Below are 21,926 nucleotides of genomic sequence, written 5' to 3'. Positions count from 1 at the left end.
TAGAAGACATCCAAGCATTCATAAAGAAAAGACTGGACTTAAACAGAAAATTTGATGCCCAAACACAAAACTCAAGAGAATCACCAAAAGGTAATTAAGAAAGGGGATTGGAAAAAAAAAACTTTTTTAAGGGACCCAATAATTAAAAATGATTTGTATCCCTATAAGAAAAAGGGACATTGGTAATTCTTAAAATTGTTATTATCACCTAGGTAGCTAGAAGATTTATACTAAGAGGGAACAATGACAAACTGTATGGGATGAAATACCAATATAATATATATATATATATTATATATATATATTATATATATATATATAAAGAGAAATGGGAATAGAGACAAAATGGGATAAATTTATATTTCATAAAGCAGAAAATGGCAGGAGTGGGGGAAAAAACCAATACACTGGAAGGGTAAAGAAGTTGGAGACAGGAAATATGTAATTCTTATGTGCATTGAAATTGACTCAAAGAGGGAAGAACAATCAGATCCATTGGGGCAGAGATCTGATTTGCACCCTATAGAGGAGGAGGAGGAGGAGGAGGAGAAGGAGGAGGAGGAGAAGGAGGAGGAGGAGGAAGAGGAGGAGGAGGAGGAGGAGGAGGAGGAGGAGGAGGAGGAGGAGGAGGAGAAGAAGAAGAAGAAGAAGAAGAAGAAGAAGAAGAAGAAGAAGAAGAAGAAGAAGAAGAAGAAGAAGAAGAAGAAGAAGAAGAAGAAGAAGAAGAAGAAGAAGAAGAAGAAGAAGAAGAAGAAGAAGAAGAAGAAGAAGAAGAAGAAGGAGAAGGAGAAGGAGAAGGAGAAGGAGAAGGAGAAGGAGAAGGAGAAGGAGAAGGAGAAGGAGAAGGAGAAGGAGAAGGAGAAGGAGAAGGAGAAGGAGGAGAAGGAGAAGGAGAAGGAGAAGGAGAAGAAGGAGAAGGAGAAGGAGAAGGAGAAGGAGAAGGAGAAGGAGAAGGAGAAGGAGAAGGAGAAGGAGAAGAAGAAGAAGAAGAAGAAGAAGAAGAAGAAGAAACAAACAAACAAACTGGTGGGAGAGGGTGGGGGTGTTTTAAAAAGACCCTAAATAAAAATAAGAAGGGAATAAGAAGGGAGGGGGGAAAGGGAAGCAAAACAAGGGTAGGAATTAGAAGGATTGATTAAAAACAAAACACTGGTGTAGAAGGAAATAGTAAAAGAAGAAAGGGCAGGCCTCAGAATGGAAATCAAAATGTTGGGAAATACACAGCTGGTATTCATAACTCTGAATGTGAATGGAATTAACTCACCCATAAAATACAAGCAAATAGCAGAGTGGATTAGAAACCAAAATCCTACCATTAGAAGAACCCTGGGAGTAGAAATACAGAAGAAAAACAACTGTTTGATCACATGGGTTGATGGATATATGATTGGGGATGTAGACTCTAAACAATCACCCTAGTGCAAATATCAATAATATAAACATAGATCTTTATCAGTGATACATGTAAAACCCAGTGGAATTCCACATTGGATACAGGAAGGGGAGGGAAGGGAAATAACTTGAATCATGTAACCATGGAAAAATTCTCTTAATTAAATAAATCTTTAAAAATAAATAAATAAATAATATCCGTAAAATGGGATTTTACTTGCCTTGTTCTGCCCTGTCTACCTCACAAGAAAACTTCATGACTATCTTCACTGAGGAAACTCAGATATACTGAGAACACCCTTTGGAAATTATTAGACAATAAACAAATATTGGTTATTATTGCACAAAGTACTCAAAGAATTAATTTAAATGGATTGTAATGAACGGTCAAAACTTTTTAAAACCTTTTTGGATTATGGAACTAGAAGCACTGGATAAACTGTTACTTAGCCTGTGACTCTAGAATTCTCTGTATTCACTGTTATTATTATTCAGTCATGTCCACCTCTTTGTAACCCCATTTGGAGTTTTCTTGGCCAAGATACTGGAGTAATTTGCCATTTTTTTCTCCAAATAATTTTATACTAAGGAAGATAAGGAAACTGAGGCAAATAAATAAGATTAAGTGACTTTCTCATGACCACACAGTAGGTAAGTGTCTGAAGTCAGATTTGAACTCATGAAGATGAGCCTTCTTGACAACCTGTGTCATGTTGTATTTCTGTGCCATCTAGTTGCCCTCTCCTAAGTGGGGAACAGTTTGCAAGTCCCAACTTCCTTAAGCCTCGATTTCCTCATGGGGATAAAAATATTTGCATTTCTGATATATAAAGTATCTCTAAGGTAGCATTTATATTACCTTAGAAAAATCATATTATCTAAGAATATAAATTAATTAGTCAATTTAAGAGACTAAAAAAAAGGTAGCTACTATAGTACTATTACTACTAATAAAAATTTATTTAATAAAAATATAAGCCAAATCCAACTTTGATGTTCAGTTAGTCATTATTATCCTCTTGACAATGATTTTAGTCTAAACAGAAATGCCTTGTATCATATAGTTACAGTTGTCCCTCGATGTGAGAATAAATCAGAAAGGAGAGACATTGATCTGAAGAGTTGTTCAAATTTTTGCAAAAATAGAAAGAAAAGAATGAAAATCTAGGCATTATACCTTTTCTGTGTTCTTCCCTTAGTATGGAATCTGGAATAAAGTGTGCACTTAATAAATACTTATTGAATGACTGCATTGAGTTTTAGTGTTTAGTAAATAAAAACAAATGTTTATGATGTCAGCTTTAGTGAAAAGCGGCAGACCCAAAGTGGGGGGAAAATACACAAAGACAAGGGGAGGCCAACACAGTCTCTGTGGTTTTATGACTGTCACCATCACAGCAAATTTTGAAATGTGTATATGTAATTCTCAAAGCATTCATGTGTGTAGGCAGGAAATAGGGTATTCCAAATCCATTCATTATAGTTTTGTTTATACTTTTACTGTGAAGGATTATCATTTGTTAACTCAACTACTGACAACAACTGTCATTATGTAGAAATATTGAATGAGTCCAGAGATTGGGGAAAGGAAAGAGAGCCTGAATCATTCATACATACTTATATATTTAAGCACATTAGCTTGTTGTAATGACTATAAGAAATTGAATTTATTCCAGTTCAAATAATTATAATAGAAAATTAAAGAAGGAAGGAAGGAAGGAAGGAAGGAAGGAAGGAAGGAAGGAAGGAAGGAAGGAAGGAAGGAAGGAAGGAAGGAAGGAAGGAAGGAAGGAAGGAAGGAAGGAAGGAAGGAAGGAAGGAAGGAAGGAAGGAAGGAAGATTCCATTATGTGATTAACATTCTGGTTATTAACATGATTAGCACTAGGAATAATTCCAACATAGAATACGGAGATGACTTGATGGAGATGAGATTTTCAAAAGGAAAATAGAACCTATTGCTTTTTTATATCTTCTGGCAACTAATAATGCCTTGGATAAGATGAATATTATTTATAACACATGGGTAGTGCTGACAAACATTAAGCCAATGGACTGAATTAAAAGAAACTGTTTTCAGGTTGCCTATGAATTCTCCTTAAAACTCACATCTTCCATGAAGTTCTTCAGTGAGAGTCCCCCACTGGAAGCTTCTCCCTAAAGGCAAACAGGAAGAAAGGTTGAAAGAAGTCAGGAGGCTGATCGAAAAATAAGAGTAACAAATTTGGGGGGAGGAGAGGGAAATTGAAAATAATTCCATCTTTTCAGAACTTCCTCACATCCTCAGCTGGTACACATCTGTGTTATGAAAGGAGTAAGGTAATTTAGTATGTTCTCTCACACTGGAATGAATATTAACTCTTTGTTGATCATAGGACATCATTTGAAGGAATAATTTATGTACTAATTTATACCAAAGAGGGACTTTCTAAACCTTAAAACTTTTAATAAAAGTTTTTAGACTAAATTTATATACATAAAGGTCTGATTTTTTAAATTAAATGCCTTTAATTAAGTGATTAGGTCAATTGCCTTGTTATAAATTACTTGAACTTGAAACATTTTGCAAAATAAAACATGATTGAGCCTGTTTTTACATAAATTTAAATCCAGTAAATTATCTTCTAAAAGTTAACTTACAAGAACAATTTGAAAAAATAACCTGCTAATAACATTAATACTTCTCTATTATAGGAGGCCTTTGCCTTCAATATGACGTTTTAATGTTAAATAAATATATATGAAAAACTCATCTTACTTTATATTGGTCCAATTACCAAATTTTTTCTGTATACAAAAAATTACATTTTCAGAGTGTGACCAAATGTTTGAAATATCATGTAATACTAAGTCTGCTAAGTAATTATTCTCAGTTCTGCTTTTACACGAGCCCAGAGTATTTCTAATAACAGATCACATTTCTATGTTAGAAATGTTTGTTTTTCAAAATAACAATAACTTATGTTTAAATAGGTTTTTTATTTTTCAGTTGGCTTTATATTTTTATGGTGAAACCTATGATTTCATTGATATGTTTTTTCCCAGTGAGGACAATTACTCTTATAATGCATCTTTGGTATGGGCTCTGCAACTTAGAGTGTTAAAAAGAGTTGCCTAAAACAGTAAGGTTGTCAGTCAATCAGTCAACTAGTATCAGTCAACTAGTCATTTAACATTCAATAGTGACTTTCCTAGTGTTACACAGTCAGCAATGTATCATAGATAAAGTTCAAACTTGTCTTTCTGATGTCAAAAGTGAACACCTGAGAAAAGATATGTAGTGCTTTGTGTTAATGATTTCAATTGATGATTATGATAACTCAGGGGACATAGATTATTGGTCCCATTTGACAAAGGAGGAAATTGGGGGCCAGAGAAGACGTGATTAATTTCAGAACCTCTCTCTCTTACACCCACACCTACAAAGTGACAGAATCAGGACTAGGTTCTATCTTATAATTTTGTGACTGTTATGAAATTGGAAAATGGTCTCTAAAAAATATTTAAGTTTAATTAAACTGTGTGTATCTGAGAAAGAAAGCTTCTTCTAGAACATTCAATAAGCAAAAGGTTAGTAGTTTCTCAAAAGTAAATCAGGAATTAAAGAATATTGCAATTTTTAGACAGTTAGAATCCCTGATCTAACCATTGATCTACAAAGACCATCTTTCCAAGCTCTTTGGACTCTATTTGATGAATTAAAAAAATAAATATATTTTAGTCATCATATTTCTCACCATTTCCAGCTTATAGTATCATTTTTTAAATCAATTGGAAAGGACAATATATTAGCATTAATTTAAACTAAAACATAAGCTGTTCTAGAAATTAAGATCCAAAAAATTCCTTTTGTTGTGCAGATTTTTTTACCGCAAAACACGAGGCAAACAGAACTTACTTCAGAAAAACTGCTTCTCAGAATTGTACTTGTTAGCTTGTCTCCACTTATTGGAATAACTAGCCCAGGAGGAGTGCTGAGGGTTCTACCAATTTGGCTCTTAGATGGGACAGACCTGCTCCTTTGAATATTAATACTCCTTTCCTTCTTTCCCTGGTTGCTAGGGGTAAGAGTTCGAGACAACAAACTATTTGGAGTTATAGGTCTGCTTCCTGGAACTGTTAGCGTCTGAGGCCTGTTTGTCTGGGCTATGAGAAGATGAGGCCTACTATTTGAGATACTGGAGACTCGTACTCTGCTGTCGACAGAAGGGAGGGATTTGTCTCCCTGGAGCTTGAGCTGAATGGTTTTGCCTGTTTGGCTGGGATCTGGAAGTCTTGCACCAAGTCCTGGTGATGACTGAAGATTTCCTTGAAGGTCAGATGCAACTGAAATATTATGCGTATTACTTGGACTTCTTGCATGTCTTGCTTCTTCCCACAGTGCAAGGTCCTTTTCAATATCTAAACCAGAAAAAAATGCCATATTGTTAGAAGACCATATAGATTATCATCTATAGATTTGTTGAAATAAGTGGTGAAGATGAATATACAGGATGAATATGCACAATTTTCACAAGTAATGTAATATGGAGGAAATAAAGGCTTCCTGGCAAGAATCAAGATTTTGGAGAGAGACCAAATAAATAAAGGAAACCATCAGTAGTCAAGATTTTAGATCCAAAAGAATATGTTCATTTGTGAGGTATTTAGCTAAACCTATTTCTGTGACAATTTTTTCATCTCTTAAATGAGAATGGCAACATGTTATTATCGCTTATAATAAACATTTAGATAGAAAGTCATTTTCAAAATGTAGTCTGAAAATTAAATGCTAAACTGAAAGTACATTTAATTTTTTATTGTCAAAGAGAAAGAACAAAGTAATATTTTGCTAATTTCATGGATGTGGATGAGTATATATAAACAAATGCTCTTTGAAAACAGATAGAAGGGAATGACAGTAGTTAAGAAATATCTTTTTTTTGTTTGACTTAAAACATTTCAAAAAGTTTTTGAAAATTATTGCTAAATAAAGTTTCACAACAGCAATCATTTTTTAAAAAATTCTTTAAAATATGAATTTCCACATATAATGTAAGCTCTCTCAGAGAAAAAAGGTAAACCAGAATGTATCAGATAATCAATAATGGCCATGGATCCAGAGGCAAACTTTGCATAGAAACCCAGGTGGGGGTACATGTACAGACCCATTCATCCATTAAAAAAATGCTTCCTTTTACAAAGCTCTAAGGAAGAAAAACAAAGCACTCCTATTTCAAACTATTAAGACAACTGTCTTACAATGCGTTTAGTTGTCAATATGGTATGGTAGAAAGAGTGCCAATTCTAGCATAAGAGGAATAATATTCAAATGACTTTGGGCAACTCACTTTACCTTCCAAATCTCAGGTTCTTCATCTGTGAAGTAAGAGAGTTGAAACATAGTCCCTGAAGCCCCTTCTAGCTCTAAATCTAGATCTATGATTCCATGACAATAAACAAGTCACTCTGTGAGCCTCAATTTCCTCATTTGTAATATGAGGATAATAACATTTATAATACCAACCATGAGAGCAAGTGAATGGTATAATGGAAAGAGCATGGAATTTGACATCTATAATCCTGTTTTGAAATCCTGGCTTTTCTACATACTATCTGTGTGCATTGAGCCAATCATTTAATCTCATTTACCTTTAATTTCCTTATCTAGAAAATAAGGGGGTTGGACTTTGTGACTTCTGAAATGTCTTCCATCTCTAAATCTAAGATCCTACATTCTTAGGTGATAGAGAACCAAATTTGAAATCTAACAAACTAAATTTAAGTGTTCTTTCTTTTACATATTAGCAATGTGATAAACAACTCATTTAGTCTATCAGTACCTAAGGCAGTACTCTTAATACAAAAATTACACATGAGTAGCCTATTTAGAAGGGATTTTCATTTTGAGTATTATCCAATATTGCTTAAATCATAGGTACAATAATAGTAAAAAAAAAGTTTTTGTTTTTCACTTTATTTTTAACATTCATTTAAAAATATTGAGCTCCAAATTCTCTGCCTCCCTTTAACCCCTATGATACCCATTGAGGAAGTATGCAACATGAAATCCATTGGAGATATGAACTCATGTAAAGCATTAATGTATTAGCCACATTTTTTAGATGGGAATTTTTTAAAAACAAGAAAAATAGAGTAAAAATAGTGTATTTCAACCTGCCATCAGAATTTATCAATTCTCTCTCTGCAGGTGGATAGCACTTTTCCCCATGAGCATTTTTTAATTATCTCAGATCACTGTATTCATCAGAATAGCTAAGTCTTTTATAGTTGATCATTGATACAGTATCACTATTACTGTATATAGTGTTTTCCTAGTTCTACTCACTTCCCTTTGCATCATTTCATATGGATCTTTCCAGGTTTTTCTCAAATCATCCCCTTCATTTTTAGAGCACCATAATATTTGTTCACGGTTATATACCACAACTTGTTAATCTATCCTACAATTGGTGGACATTCCCCAATTTCCAATTCTTTGCCACCACAAAAAGAGCTGCTGTAAATATTTTTGCACATATAGGCCCTTTTCCTTTTTCTTTGATCTCGTTGAGATATAGACCTAGTAGTAGTAGTATTGTTGAGTTAAACTGTATGACAGTTTTATAGCCCTTTGGTCATAGTTCTCATCGCTGACACATACTACCTGGATGACCTTAGGAAAGTCACTTCCAATTCCTAGGCTTAAAATTTCCCATCTGTAAAATGAAATAGATTAGACTAGATAAATTCTGAGCTGCCTTGAAACTTTAGATTTATAATGCTATGAAATAACTTCCCTAATAGAGTAAAAAACAAGAGATTTAGAAGAGAACTGGAAAGGAAAGATAAAGGAAATTTGAGGAGTAAGAGCTCATGGAGACTGGGGAAGAAAGGAAGGAAGGAAATGAGGGAGGGAGGGGGGGAGAAGGGGAAGAGGGGAGGAGGGAAAGTGATGAAGGAGAAAGGAAGGGAAAAGATCAAGGGGATCAGAGAAGCTTTCCAGGAGGAGGTGTCACCTAAATATGAGTTTGGAGACATGGAGAGATTTCAGCAAATGAAGATGGGATGAGATGGAATAGAAAATGTGAGAAAAGACAGAGAAACTGAAGGGGATGATGGATGAGAGTAGCAGAGAATAGTTCATTATGGTTGACATGTAGAGTATATGGCAGAGGGTAGTTTCATTTCTTACTAACTGAACTGCTTGGATCCATCCTACTCTATCTCCTTTCCACACTTTCCCCTGCCATCCCTACCACAGTAAGTTCATGACTAGAAAACTGATAGTTATCTATGTTACTCCTACCATATCCATACCCTCAGTTGCCTCTGCCCATCTCATTGAAAGGGTCTGGAGTCAAAAGCCCAGTCACCTCTACACTTCCTATTCGCTAAGTTTCTTGGTTTCAACTTCACCACCATCAATGCCTCAAAGTCATTTAGAGTGGAAATGCACATTAGAGATCATCTAGCCTAATCTCCTGATTTACAAATGAAGAAAATGAGTCCCATTGAGAGGAAATAACTTGCTCAAGGTGATGAAGTTTTTTAAAGTAAAGAGATGAGAATCCAACTGACATCTTGTATCTGTGACCATAGAGCTCTTCTCATGCCATAAAGTAGTCAACCAAGTCATTAAAAGAGGATACTGTTGATGGTAGACTATTTTACTAAATTGAATAGTGTTTCAATTAAAAAGACAAAACTAAAACCACAAGAATATGTCGTGAAAGGAAAGTTGCTGATTAAGAATTGTTAATCAAATTCCTATTTCAAATAGATGTTTCATTTCAAACATAAAATAATAATAACTGGGATATATATGTCTGTTTACTTAGATTTGCAAACATTAAAGCACTGTATTACATATACTTTAATGTTTGCAAATCTGATTAGGAGCATTATGTAATTTGTTCCTCATAGAAACAGCTAAAAAGGTGTTTTGAATATCATCATACACATTTTATTAATGATGATGAAGTTCATGATCTGGTAATGGACATAGAAGGCAGCAGAGGTGAGTTTTGAACTCAAGATTATATATGTTTACACACATACATATCTATGTGTATGTGTCTGTTTTACACACTTATGTATGCTATGAATTATTTTGTATTGATATATTTGCAATGAGTATGAATGTTTGGATTCTTTTGAATTTTGGAAGTGATGGTTACTGGATTGATAAAGCAGACAATTTCAATCATATTCACAGTCATTTCTAATATTAAGTCATAGATTTTATTTATCTGACTCTGGGGCTCAGGGGAAGCACTTAAAATTGGGGTAAATCATATTGGTAATGTTCAGCTTAAAAGACTGCTACTCAGAAGAACAGATTCCAAATGGCTAGCTATATCTCCAAGGATGTCATCCCTAACTTTTCATTGATCCAAATCTTTTGCTGTTTCAAACAGGGTAATTATTGGGTATATATCTAGAAAGGCAGTTAGAGATATTTCTTGGTACATTGTGATTTAATCTTAAACTAATCTAATTGAAACACTGACCTCATAAAATCAGTGGGCAATTTTGATTTTACCTTTTGAGATAATTATGCCTTTACATTCATTTCCATTAAGCTTTTAAAAAATCAATACCCGTCACTTTGGAATTTGTAAAATACCTGTCTATGGTCTTCAAGGTTAGTAAGAATGTGAACTTCATAATTTAAACCAAACATACAATGTATTCTTTTAAAATTAAATTAACCTGTGTCTTTGCAGAATGGCTACAGGACCAGGGGTCACTGACTTCCTGAACTATGACTCAGAAGAGAGTACACAGGAAAACTGATATGCAATGCCCATGTGTAATAAGAGTCTAATGTATATCATATTCTTGGCCCATGTTTCCTTAATTTTAAAAAAGTGATTGATTTTACAGATAAGTGATATTTCTAGTCATTTCATTTCTCTACATTTAAGAAAACAGATTCCTGCCCCAAATGCATAGACACAAATAGATTTTTATTTGTTTCTCCTAACACATGTCTCTGATTTTCTTTTAGCAACCATGCTGCCATCTTAAAAAAAAGTTATCTTTCCTTTCTCAGACACCTTTGTATAACAGTGCACAAATTCAATAGCTATCATATAATCCAACCTATGCCTACAAATTATTTTTTCTGAGTCTTTTAAATGGAAATAAAGTTTAGCTAACAAAGTAGTATGGCCATATGTGTACTCTAGTTAAATACCAGAAGGATTTCTTGTCTCCCAACATATTTATATCTTTTGAGATATATTTATTTAGCAAATAAATTCCCAAATTATTTAGAGAAAACTCAACTGCAAATAAACATTTATACCAAAAAAAATTCAAATTGAATTCATAGTTAGCTTTTCACAAGCCACTAAAGCAATATGTCATTAGGAAAAAACCTGGAAGGAAAATACCTAGTATTATAGACTGAGGACAAGGAAGAATTTAAGTGAACTTAATCTCCTGAAAATAGTAATGTTTAGAAAATTATCTTATAGTTTCTAAGAAAATGTTCAAAAAGTAACTTTACTTTCTTTGGGCACATTTGTTAACAACAATTCTGCACCCAAAAGCTTGAATTATATTTCAGGACTGACTTCAAAATATATACAGAATACAGACTAGATAATCACTGTTAAGGAAGCATGAAAATATCTGATATGAAAACAATTACTTCTTATACAAACTTCTACAAATGCATTTATCTGTAGTAAAATAATTAATTCATCTAAGTTTTATAAAATAATGAATGGATTTTGAGCTAAATTTGGGATTTATTTCAACATGCAACATAGCTCCTTATATGTCAAAGGTATTACTAAGTTTTGTTTTCATTTATTCATGAAACATTGCTCAAACAAGAAACACTTTAAAAAAAACTGTAGACTTTGGGTACTCTGCCAAAGCACTACCAACAAAAAGCATTTGATAGACTTAGAATGTGCCCCCAAATTTAAACGACAACAACTCTGAAATTAACTGCAAGCAAAAGACCATATATGCATTGTCTATCTGGCATATCAAAACTAGAAAAGCCAAACAATAAATCTAATACAAGATGACAACTCTAGTACTTTGTTTCTGGACTTTTATTTGTCCTCTCCTTATTGCATGTCATTTTCATTAGTGGATGAAGAAGAAATGATTACTTTAAATGAGAGCCTTAAGGAGCAACTTCAAGGTAAGTGGGAGGTCATCTGATGATGAGGTAGAGGATCTACCATGCCTCAAGGGCAAAAAGATTGCAAAGGAAGACAATGACAGGCTATGATATAAAGAGTTATAGGTGGTAAGACACAGGATATTGAAAATAATGCCAAGAAGCATGAACTCTAAATTAAAGTTGATAGGTCATCATTATAAAGAGTAGAAAAGAGGAATGATGTAGATGTGAACATAAATAAAGGAAGACAGTTTTCTTTCAAGTTTTAAGTCAATAGAAAGTTAGGAAAACAGGAAGAGAAAGACCAAAATGAAAAAGGGAAAAGAGATGAAGCATATATATATATATATATGAAATAGAAAGGACATATATGAGAGAGAGAGAAAAGGAATGAAAGAGAGAGAGAGAGAAAGAAAAAGAGAAGGAAAGTGAAAGGAAGGAATGAAGGAATGAATGGCAAACCAATGAAGGAAGGAAGGGAGGCAGAGAGGGAGGAAGGAAAAAAGGAGGAGAAAGAAAGAGAGTCAGAGAAAGAGAGATTAAAAGCAAGTATTCAGTAAGATGCATTATTTATTTTACAAAAGCATGCTGGGGAAAATGTGGTAAAACTTAAAAATGAAATGAAAATCACTATGGACAAGGAGCATGTGTGGAAAAACCTCCTTGTGGCAAAGCTTCAGTGAATTTGCTTTCTGTTAAGTATATGGTATGCCAATCACAAATACCCTTGAATTTAGTTCTCCCTGTTGTACTGACAGCTTCACTAATTCTGAGGTCCCCCTGAGGGATAGATATTGTACCATAATAACAGACGTGGGGGAAAAGGATAGCACTTGTTGCAATTACAGTGAGGATTAGTCCAAAGGAACACAATTCTTAGAGCTCAAAACTATAAATATGGATTTTTTCTTACAAGCAAATTAAGAAAATACTAGAAAATGAATTAGTGCATTTGTTTTCTTTAGAAAAATACAATATTCTTGAGTCAGCCACATGTATAGACATTCACACGTATGTGCAGGGGTGTGTATGTACACAATTGTGTGTGTATGCAGACACATTATGAGGCAGCTGGGTAGCTCAGTGGATAGAATGATGGGTCTGAAATCAGGGATACTTGAGTTTAAATCTAGCCTCAGACACTCACCAACTGTGTAACCCTGGGCAAGACCACTGACTTCTCTTTTCCTTAATCCGCTGAAGAAGGTAATAGCAAACCAAGCCACTATCTTTGCCAACAAAACCTCATGGACAATATGATCTATGGGGTCAAGAAGAGCTAGATGTGACTCAGCAACAGCATGTATAGGCATATAAACATATGGATGTATTCCAATCCAACACTGGAGCTATAGCTATGGAGTTCTCTAAAGATGTCCAAAGTTATCATTTTCCTTGATCCGCTAAGGATTCTTCTTGGTGGTCTAAAGAGTTTTTCTTTTCTCCTTTTTTTGAAAGTCTCAAGCTCTTTTAGGTACACATTCATTTCAGTTCTTAGTTTTAAAAAATAAACTTTTGAACTTTAAGGAACAAAGTCTTTTTTGGAGTTTGACATCTTGAAAAGGGCCAAACCGCATCATATTAAGTAAGAATAAATATTCCATTCTCCTGAAGGTATGCTCATTTTTAGAACCAAAATCAAAGCAAACAATTTTTGAGATTTTGTCATGACTGAACATTGGGGTTTATTCCCTTTTTCTGCATGTGTTTGCATTTTGAGAAAACAGCTGGGACACAGAATCAGGGGGAGCCAAAAAATATTTCCATCCAAGCCTAGGAAACTAGATGCCAGCATTTTCAGAAGAAAAATTAAATCTTCTGAGATGTCCAGCCCAATTTTGTACAGGTTCAGAAACTAAGATAAGCATTTGAAACCTTGGATATATTTTTCCATACTAAATGCACAACTTAAACCTTTTGGCACTGCCTCATTGCTAAGTATCCATGCATTTCAGTATCTCCCATTTGAAGTTAACTGCAACATATCTCGGGCTTGCTGTCATTTAGCTTAGTGCCACAGTATCTAATGTACCTCTTTCTGGCTCTTCAAGTCACCAGGAAGACAGTCTCATTATATCAAAATCCCAAGGCTTCTGGTGTGTGTTAGACTTCCCACATGAAAAATTCCATTTGAAGTCAATTGGAGGTTTGTGCCAGATTAACTAAAGCCTTTGTCACCCATAGCTTAGTTTCCAGTGGATGATGTGTACTTTCCTACTAGGCTGGCAGACCATGAGGTTGGCTATTCCACTTTTTCCCACAATAGGAGCTGGATAACTGCCATCAGAGACTGACTTGATCTTTCTCAGCTCCCATTAATAGATAGTTGCTTACAGGTTTCCATTTTGATAAGGCAATAGCCTTAGGCTGATCATTCCATACAATTGAGTAAGGTTCTACCTCTGACAGGTACTGGCGGTGAAACCCTGTACAAAGTCACAGCCTCCTAGTGCCCCAGACCATATTCCAAGAATATAAGTTATAAACTTGCTTATTTTTATTGGTAGAGGGAGTTTCCTTTTAGGGACTTCCTTGTATAATGAAATCACCAATCTAGCCTTCCTTTCTTTCTCTTATAACAGCAAGACAATAACTAACATTTCTATATAGTCCTACTAGGTGTCAGGCACTGTTCTAAATGATTTATGTGATATGATCTCATTTGATCTTCCCAATAACCTGGTGAGGTAATTGCTACTATCATCCCTATATAACAGTTCTAGAAACTTAGGCAAAGATTAAATGAGTTGTGGTTGGATTTGAAGTCAGGGCTTCTTGCCTTCAGATCCAGAGCTCTATCGACTGAATCATAACAGTAAAAAGATTAGACTCATATTAGAGTAGAATTCTGTGGAGACATGACCAGAGGATTTAGTGCTGGAAGGAATTTGTGGCAATCTAGTCTGACACCTTCCCAAATAAGTACACCCCATTTTACAGATAGAGTGCTGAGGCTGTGGACATTTAAAGTATCTTGCTCATGTCTAAAGGGCATCCAAGGACATCTATTCTAACCTCTTCCTTCTCCAGCTGAAAGAACTGTTGACCATTAAGGGTGACTTCCCCAATGTCAGACAGGGCAGAAAGAGGATCTGAATTGAGGTCTTCTTAGTCTAGAATCAATGTTCTTTAAATTGTACACATTTCCTTTAAATCTTGAATTTGAATCCATGACCCATGGCTACAATTCCAATGTGTTTTTTTCTCTTACAGTACAAAGACTGCAAGACTTGGTTTTCAATGCTGTCATACCCACACCTTGAACTCTATGAAAAATAACCCCTTGAATGAAAACAGGAATAATATGTTGAAAGGAGCAAATTAAATTGAAAACAATGATGGGAAGAATAATATGCATAAATAAACAGTAAAAAGACTGGAAAAGGCATAATAGGAAGATAGGAAACAAAAGAGAAAGAGGTATTTATTAAGCGCCTACTATGTGCCAAAGCACTTTACAAAGCTTTACCTCATTTGATCCTCACAATAGCCTCATGGAGTAGGGGCTATTGATTCCCCCATTTTACAAATGAGGGGAGTGAAACAAATAGAGATTAAGTGACATGACCAGGGACATACAGAGAGCACTGATCTTGGAATCAGGAACACTCTTCTTTAGTAGCTCAAATCTGGGCTCAGACACTTATTAGCTGTGTGACACTGAGCAAATCACCTAACCTTGCTTGCCTCAGTTTCCTCATCTATAAAATGATCTGGAGAACAAAATGGCAAACTACTCCAGGATCTTTGCCAAGAAAATCCAAAATGGGGCCACAAAGATTTGGACATGACTGAAAAACAAACAAACAGGGTGGAGGGAACAAATTTTAAAATAATATAGTGTTTTTACTAAACTAGAACATCTAGAGAACATCAGTAATTATTGTCTCATTTGCCTGCTATTTTCTTCCTGTAAATTCTTTATTAGAATAACCTTATCCATTTACTGAGAGTATCTTAGACTAAAGTAAAAGGAAACAGACTGACTTGATTGAAAGATTTTTCTACAGCTGTTTGTATCTTCAAAGTCATCTAAAATGAAAGATGTAACTCCTATCTGGTGTGTTTGTGGATGGTGTTGATTCAGTACAACAAAATTACTTGTTAAAGACTCTCCTCCAAGAAAGAATTGCTTACATAAATATTAATTTCATACAAGATTCCTACACAGATGGAACCATAATCCACAGATATTTCCCCAACAAGTGAGGCAGAAAACAAGGAGATGTTTAACAAAAATGTGTGCTACTGTCATGGCTGAAGTCCTTCAATGATTCCAAGAGGAAGAGATGTTCTTTATAGTAGATGAGCTGGTCTAGTTTTTGAATAATGCAGTGCTTGGTGATTACATCAAGCCCCAGAATACTAAAAGAGTCCTCAGGTCTTTATAGAAATAAAGCCACAGGAAAAAACCAAATGGATGGAGAATCACTATTGTCCAGCCTATGACATGTAATTCAATGGGAACTTCACTGGTCCATCATTACTTATAGCTTAAACAAGAAACTATATCAAAAATGAGCTGGGATCTGGATTGAATTTGTTGAAAATCCTTAACCTGAGATCGACAAAATTATTTTTAAGTAGGTTGAAAACTGCACTTATCAAATTATAAATGTATTTATGTAATCAAGATTGCTCAGTGGATAGAGTGCTAGGCCAGGAGTCAGGAAGATCTGAGTTCAAATTTGACCTCGGACACTTATTAGCTACGTGATACTGGGCAAGTAATAGCCTCTATCTTTCTCCATTTCCCCAAAGCCCTTATTACAGTGCCTGGCATATTATAGGCCCTTAATAAATGCTTGTCCTTTTCTCCCTCTCCCTCATTTCTTCCTCACATATTTCAACATAATCCTATGTATCATATTAACATTTTTATTCATTTAAAAATGTTATTCTGAGAGTGGGTTCCTAAGCTTCAGGAGACTATCAAAGGGATCTATGAACTGAAACTGAATTAAGGGAAAAAAACAGTCTGGATTGAATTTGGGTTCTTTCAAAGATTCTAACTTGTTCCCTAACACAGAAACACACCAACACACCAACGTGTACACACACACACACACACACACACACACACACACACCTACCTTTTTAAACCAATTTTCCACCAAGGATATTATATTGCTAAGAATCATGAATATCACAGTTTCCAAAGACCCAAGGTTGCAATTGAGGGATACATATAAGGAAGTTGCATTATTACCAATGATAATTTGTAAGCAAGAAGTAATAGTTCCATTTCTGTAAGGAATCATGCATTTCTGTTATAAATAAAAATGATAACCAAGTAGAGTCCATCTAAGGTCTATGAGAAGTGTGATGCATATCCTACTTCATCTCTTTTTTTAAAGTTTAATCTCTCACTTTCCTCTAAATCATTTACTGTCATTTGATAGGTCACTTGATTTTTAAAACAAACAAGTGAAGTTATTCAATAGAGCTTTTCTGAAATTCCATTCAGATATTTAAAGACATCATTTCAAGCATGAGCATGTTTCCCCTGACCTCTATTAAAACTCACATTTTCAATAAACTCATACATACCAGCAAGATGCTTCTCCATGCTCTGTAGTTCCTTTGCAGCTAAAGAATCTTTCAAGAGTTTTAAGCTTGGGGAGCTCCCACTTCTGGTAGCCATGTTAGCCAGGTCCCATACTGGGGGGCACTGAAATAAGAGGGAGAAACTCAGATAGATATGGAGGAACAATAGACTTGTGTTTCAAGCATTCACACATTCAACAGTAAAAAGAATAAGTTCCTTGTAATTGTTCTTATTAGAGCAAAAATAATTGTTATAATTAGAGCAAAATTAATTATTATAATCATTTGCTCTTTAAACAAACCTCATCTTCCTTTGAATAAATATTATGTATTGGTTCTAAGGCAGAAGGGTAGTAATTTCAGGGCAATTCATATTAAGTGACTTATCTAGAGTCAAAAAGTTAGGAAGTATCTGGTGCCAATGTCAATCCAGAACCTCCTGTCTATTGACCTGGATCTCTATCACTTAGCCACCTACATGCCCCCCCCCCCAATAATTCATTTAAAAAATCTTTTCCTTAAGTCTTAGAATCAATATTTAGTATTGTTTCCAAGGCAGAAGAGGAGTAAGGACTACACAGTAGGGGTTAAGTGACTTATCTAAGGTCACATAGCTAGAAAGTGTCTGAAGTCAGATCCACCTAGCTGCTGCAACAATTCATTTTTTAAAGGCATTTAAATGTTGAGCACATTTTCTTTTCAAAAACCATCTGAGCTAAGTAAGGGCAAAGATGAGCATCCTTATTTTACTCTTCTAATATGACACACACACACACATTCAAACAATTCTTAGTTAGCTTCTCCCTTTTTCCAATTTTGAGATCTTCCATTTACCATTTAGAGAATTACTGAGTCCTCCAAACTTTACTAATCAAATATCTATAACTCACAGAATACTCATAATATTCCAAGGAAAAGTACTAGAACCGCAAGACTCACATAGTCTCTTGATACACCAGTGGAATAAATTAACCTGGCGACCATACTCTTTGCTTGTTATCTTTACCCATCTATTCAAATACATCTTCAGAATATTTCCCAAATTACAGTCTTCCACACTATGCACATAGTGAATACTCTACTCAGTTCTATGAATATTGAATCATGATCTCTTTTCCATTCTTCCTCTATCTACCCTCTGCATCTTTGTCTCTGTGTGTTTCTTTTTGTCAATAGGTCTCTATTTGTCATTGCCTATTTTTGTCTTTTTTCTGTGTTTCTGCTTCCCTTTCTTTTTGTGTCACTATCTTTCTCTCTCCCTCCATGTCTCTATCTCAGTTTGTTTGCCTCTCTGCCCACCCTCCCATCTATATATTTCTCATTTATTTCTCCCCTCCTCTCATTCTGTCTTGCTGTCTGTGTCTCTCTGAATCTGTCTCTGTTTCTGTTTTTTCTCTTGACCCTCCCATCTCTCTCTCCATAATCTTTCTCTCCATTTCTCCATTACTCTCTTTATCCCCCCTTTTCTCTCTTTCTCTCTTTCTTTCTCTTTGTCTTTTTCTTTGTCTCTTCCTTCCCTCCTTCCCTCCTTCCCTCCTTCCTTCCTTCCTTCCTTCCTTCCTTCCTTCCTTCCTTCCTTCCTTCCTTCCTTCCTTCCTTCCTTCCTTCCTTCCTTCCTTCCTTCCTTCCTTCCTTCCTTCCTTCCTTCCTTCCTTCCTTCCTTCCTTTCTTTCTTTCTTTCTTTCTTTCTTTCTTTCTTTCTTTCTTTCTTTCTTTCTTTCTTTCTTTCTTTCTTTCTTTCTTTCTTTCTTTCTTTCTTTCTTTCTTTCTTTCTTTCTTTCTTTCTTTCTTTCTTTCCATTCTCTCTTCCTCCCTCTGTCTGTCAAGGTCACTTTCTCTGTGTGTGTGTGCCTCTATTTGTCTCTGTCTTTTTCTCTCTCCATTCCACTTTACTCACGTGGTTTTTAGAGGTCATACTCCATTATGAATCTGTCATAATTGCACCAAATCACAACTGCCACCATCTACAGAACTGACTTAATGTTCCTTTATAGTTCCTTTATAGTTAAGTGATTGGATTCTATGCCTCATTTTTTGTCTTTCTTGCATAGCTGCCTACCTTTCAAAGTGGATATCAGCCAGTCTAATGTGTGATGCTTCAAAGAACATTGGTATAAACTGGCTTAAAGTTAGATTCGTCATGTTTATTAATACTCTTATTTTCATGAGATAAAAGTTTTAAAATTTTGATTAAATTTTGTTTTACAATAATTAACATTTTTCCCCTCTTGAAACCACAGCAATTATACCTCAAATGGCTTGATGAGAGGAAAAAGATTAATCAACTTTTCTACTTCTTGTGTGTGTGTGTGTTTTAAAATGATTTATTTAAAGAATTACAAGTACACAACTATACTCATGACACTAATAATAGTAAAAATAAAACATAACAATAGAAATGATGACAACATCCTACATTTATATAGTACCTACTATGGGAGGCACTATGCTAAGTGCTTTACATTTGATCATGACAACAATCCTAGAAATTATCCCCATTGTACAATTAAGGAAACTGAGGCAAACAGATTCATTTACTTTCCCTATGCCACCTAGTGCCTAGAAGTTTTCTTTGCTGTGGCTTCCATATTTTGAATCCCTTTTCTCCTTGTGAAATAAAGTACATACAAAGAGATTTCACTTGTCAACTACTTATCACATAGACCAGGTGATTATATTGTGTTAATAGATAAGGACAATCAAATTAATTAAAGCTCAATGGAGCTTACAGTAACTAGGAATACTTTATAAAGCAAAACAAAGAAATAAAATTAATTTATAAAAAGAGATTGAATAAGGGAAAAATGAAAAATGTTGGGACTAAAGAAGAAGTAATAGTAAGAACTTATAAAATAGTAATCACTGAAACCATCTAGTATTGTCAAAAGTAGGAATCAGAAAAGTAGATGAATGGAATAGACTAAGCCAAGAAGAAAGAAATATAATAAAACAATAAAAAACAATGTTTGATGAACTTGAAAACATAAATTATTATTTTTAAAAACTACTATAAAATTAGAAAATCAATTTGGCCAAAATTAAATTTTTAAAAACCTGGTAAAAATAGCTATTCCCTTACTGTGTTAATGTGAACTGAGAGACAGTGAAATCCCAAAAATGAACCCCAGACAAGCAGACAGCAACAGATCCTAAACTTCTTTAACCTTTGCTACTTGCTTTTAGAATGTGATAGATTCAAATGATGTACTCTCAAGAAAAGGCATTTTAGAAGATGATCCAAATTGGAAGTTTAAGAGAGTTTCAATGATCTTGCAATTCTCTGGCTTCTCAGAACTAACATAAAACCTTCTTTACATATCATTCCTTTCTGTCAGCATGTTCTTCCTGAGCACTCCAAGTCAATCAGTTACTGCACTGCAGGATATAGTTTGATTTTAGCATTGTAATAGAGAAAGCATGTGTCAATCATCCATCCTTTGATTGCCCAACTTTGGCTTTTTCACGAACTGTCCCCTCTAAGAGTTTTGCCTTGGCCCCTTCACTTCTTCTGAGTTTCCTTAGCTCCTTTTAAAGCTCAGCTCAAATCTCACTTTCTACAAGGAACTTTTGCCAGGCCCCTCAGGTGCTAGTGCCTCCCCTTTTCAGATTACCTTCACTTCAATCAAAACATGAGTTTTTTTCAGAGGAAAAATTGTCTTTTCTATTTGTATCCACAGTATTTAGAATAGTACCTTGCAAATAGTACTTGATAAGTGCTTAATTCATTTACTCATTCACTCTTTCCCTATCTATATCTATAGATAGAGGTCATAGAAAAAGAGAGAAATATGGAGCATTTAGGTATCACAGTGGATAGATCACTGAGCCTGGAATCAGGAATATCTGAAATCAAATCCAGCTTCAGACACTTACAAGGTGTGTGACCCCGGGCAAGTCACTTAACCTTGTTTTCCTCAGTTTCCTCATCTGTAAAATGAACTGAAGAAAGAAATAGAAAATTGCTCTAACATCTGGCAAGAAAACTCCAAATGGGTTCACTAAAAGTTGACTTTACTACTTTACATACAACTGAAATGCCTGAATAACAACAGCAAAAATAAATTTTGTATGAATATAGGAATAGATATATTCTTTGATAGATATAAAAGAAATGAAAGTGCATTTTCTGCTCCCAAAGGACTTATGTTTTAAAAAGTTAATGGTCAGGCAGTCAATGAACATTTATTAAGTGATTATTGTATTCCAGATTGATTAAGAATCATTTTTTCAGAAGAAATTAGCCCTTAACCTCAAGGAACATATGTCCAATTAGGCAGAGATAAGTTTATAGATGATTATAGAGATATGCAGATAAGTATAGATCTCCTGTTCTCCAAGTTACCTATATTATATATCCCTCATTTGAATATGTGTATTTTTATAACCTTCTATACCACAAGTTAATGAAGGGATACAAGACCACCAATAGATGGTATTCAAATAAATGTTTATTTAAATTAAACCAGTTTTAGTTTTTCAAAATCTATTTTCTTTCCTTCCTACCTTCTGTCCACTGAGAAAAAGAAAAAAAAATCACACTAAAACTCTGTTACAAATATTCATAGTCTAACCAAAAAAAAAAATCAAAAGACCCTTGTATTATTTAGGTTCTATGCATCTTGAATCTTAATCTAGCATCTCTCTTTCATGGGGTGGGTGGTATACATTATGAGAAATCCTCTAGAATCCTAGTTGGTCATTTAGTTGATCTAAGTTCTAAAGTGTTTCAAAGTTCTTTGTCTTTACAATGTTATTGGAAATAAAAATTATTTCCTGACAAATTTTTTCCTTTCCTCTTAGAATTAATATTGTGTATTGGTCCCAAAGCAGAAGAGATAGAAAATGAGGATTGACTTTCA

At 34.5% G+C, this 21,926-nt stretch overlaps 1 protein-coding gene across 3 annotated transcripts in view; it reads right to left on the bottom strand.

Moving 5' to 3' along the window:
• C3H8orf34 (chromosome 3 C8orf34 homolog) overlaps positions 1-21,926 on the bottom strand; it is a 463,675-nt gene that overhangs the window by 48,050 nt on the left and 393,699 nt on the right. For 2 of the 3 annotated variants that reach the window (XM_007487223.3, XM_056824041.1), the window contains 3 exons: positions 17,071-17,191; positions 5,290-5,792; positions 3,501-3,548 (listed from right to left, as the gene is read on the bottom strand). In XM_007487223.3, the coding sequence (XP_007487285.2) occupies positions 3,501-3,548; positions 5,290-5,792; positions 17,071-17,191 (672 nt within the window). The remainder of the gene's footprint in view (positions 1-3,500; positions 3,549-5,289; positions 5,793-17,070; positions 17,192-21,926) is intronic. The other variant, XM_056824042.1, reaches the window with a different exon arrangement.

Source organism: Monodelphis domestica, chromosome 3 (assembly GCF_027887165.1).
Source record: "Monodelphis domestica isolate mMonDom1 chromosome 3, mMonDom1.pri, whole genome shotgun sequence".
Classification (NCBI taxonomy): domain Eukaryota; kingdom Metazoa; phylum Chordata; class Mammalia; order Didelphimorphia; family Didelphidae; genus Monodelphis; species Monodelphis domestica.
The sequence above is the reverse complement of the archived record's forward strand: the minus strand, read 5'-3'. Positions and strand labels throughout refer to the sequence as shown.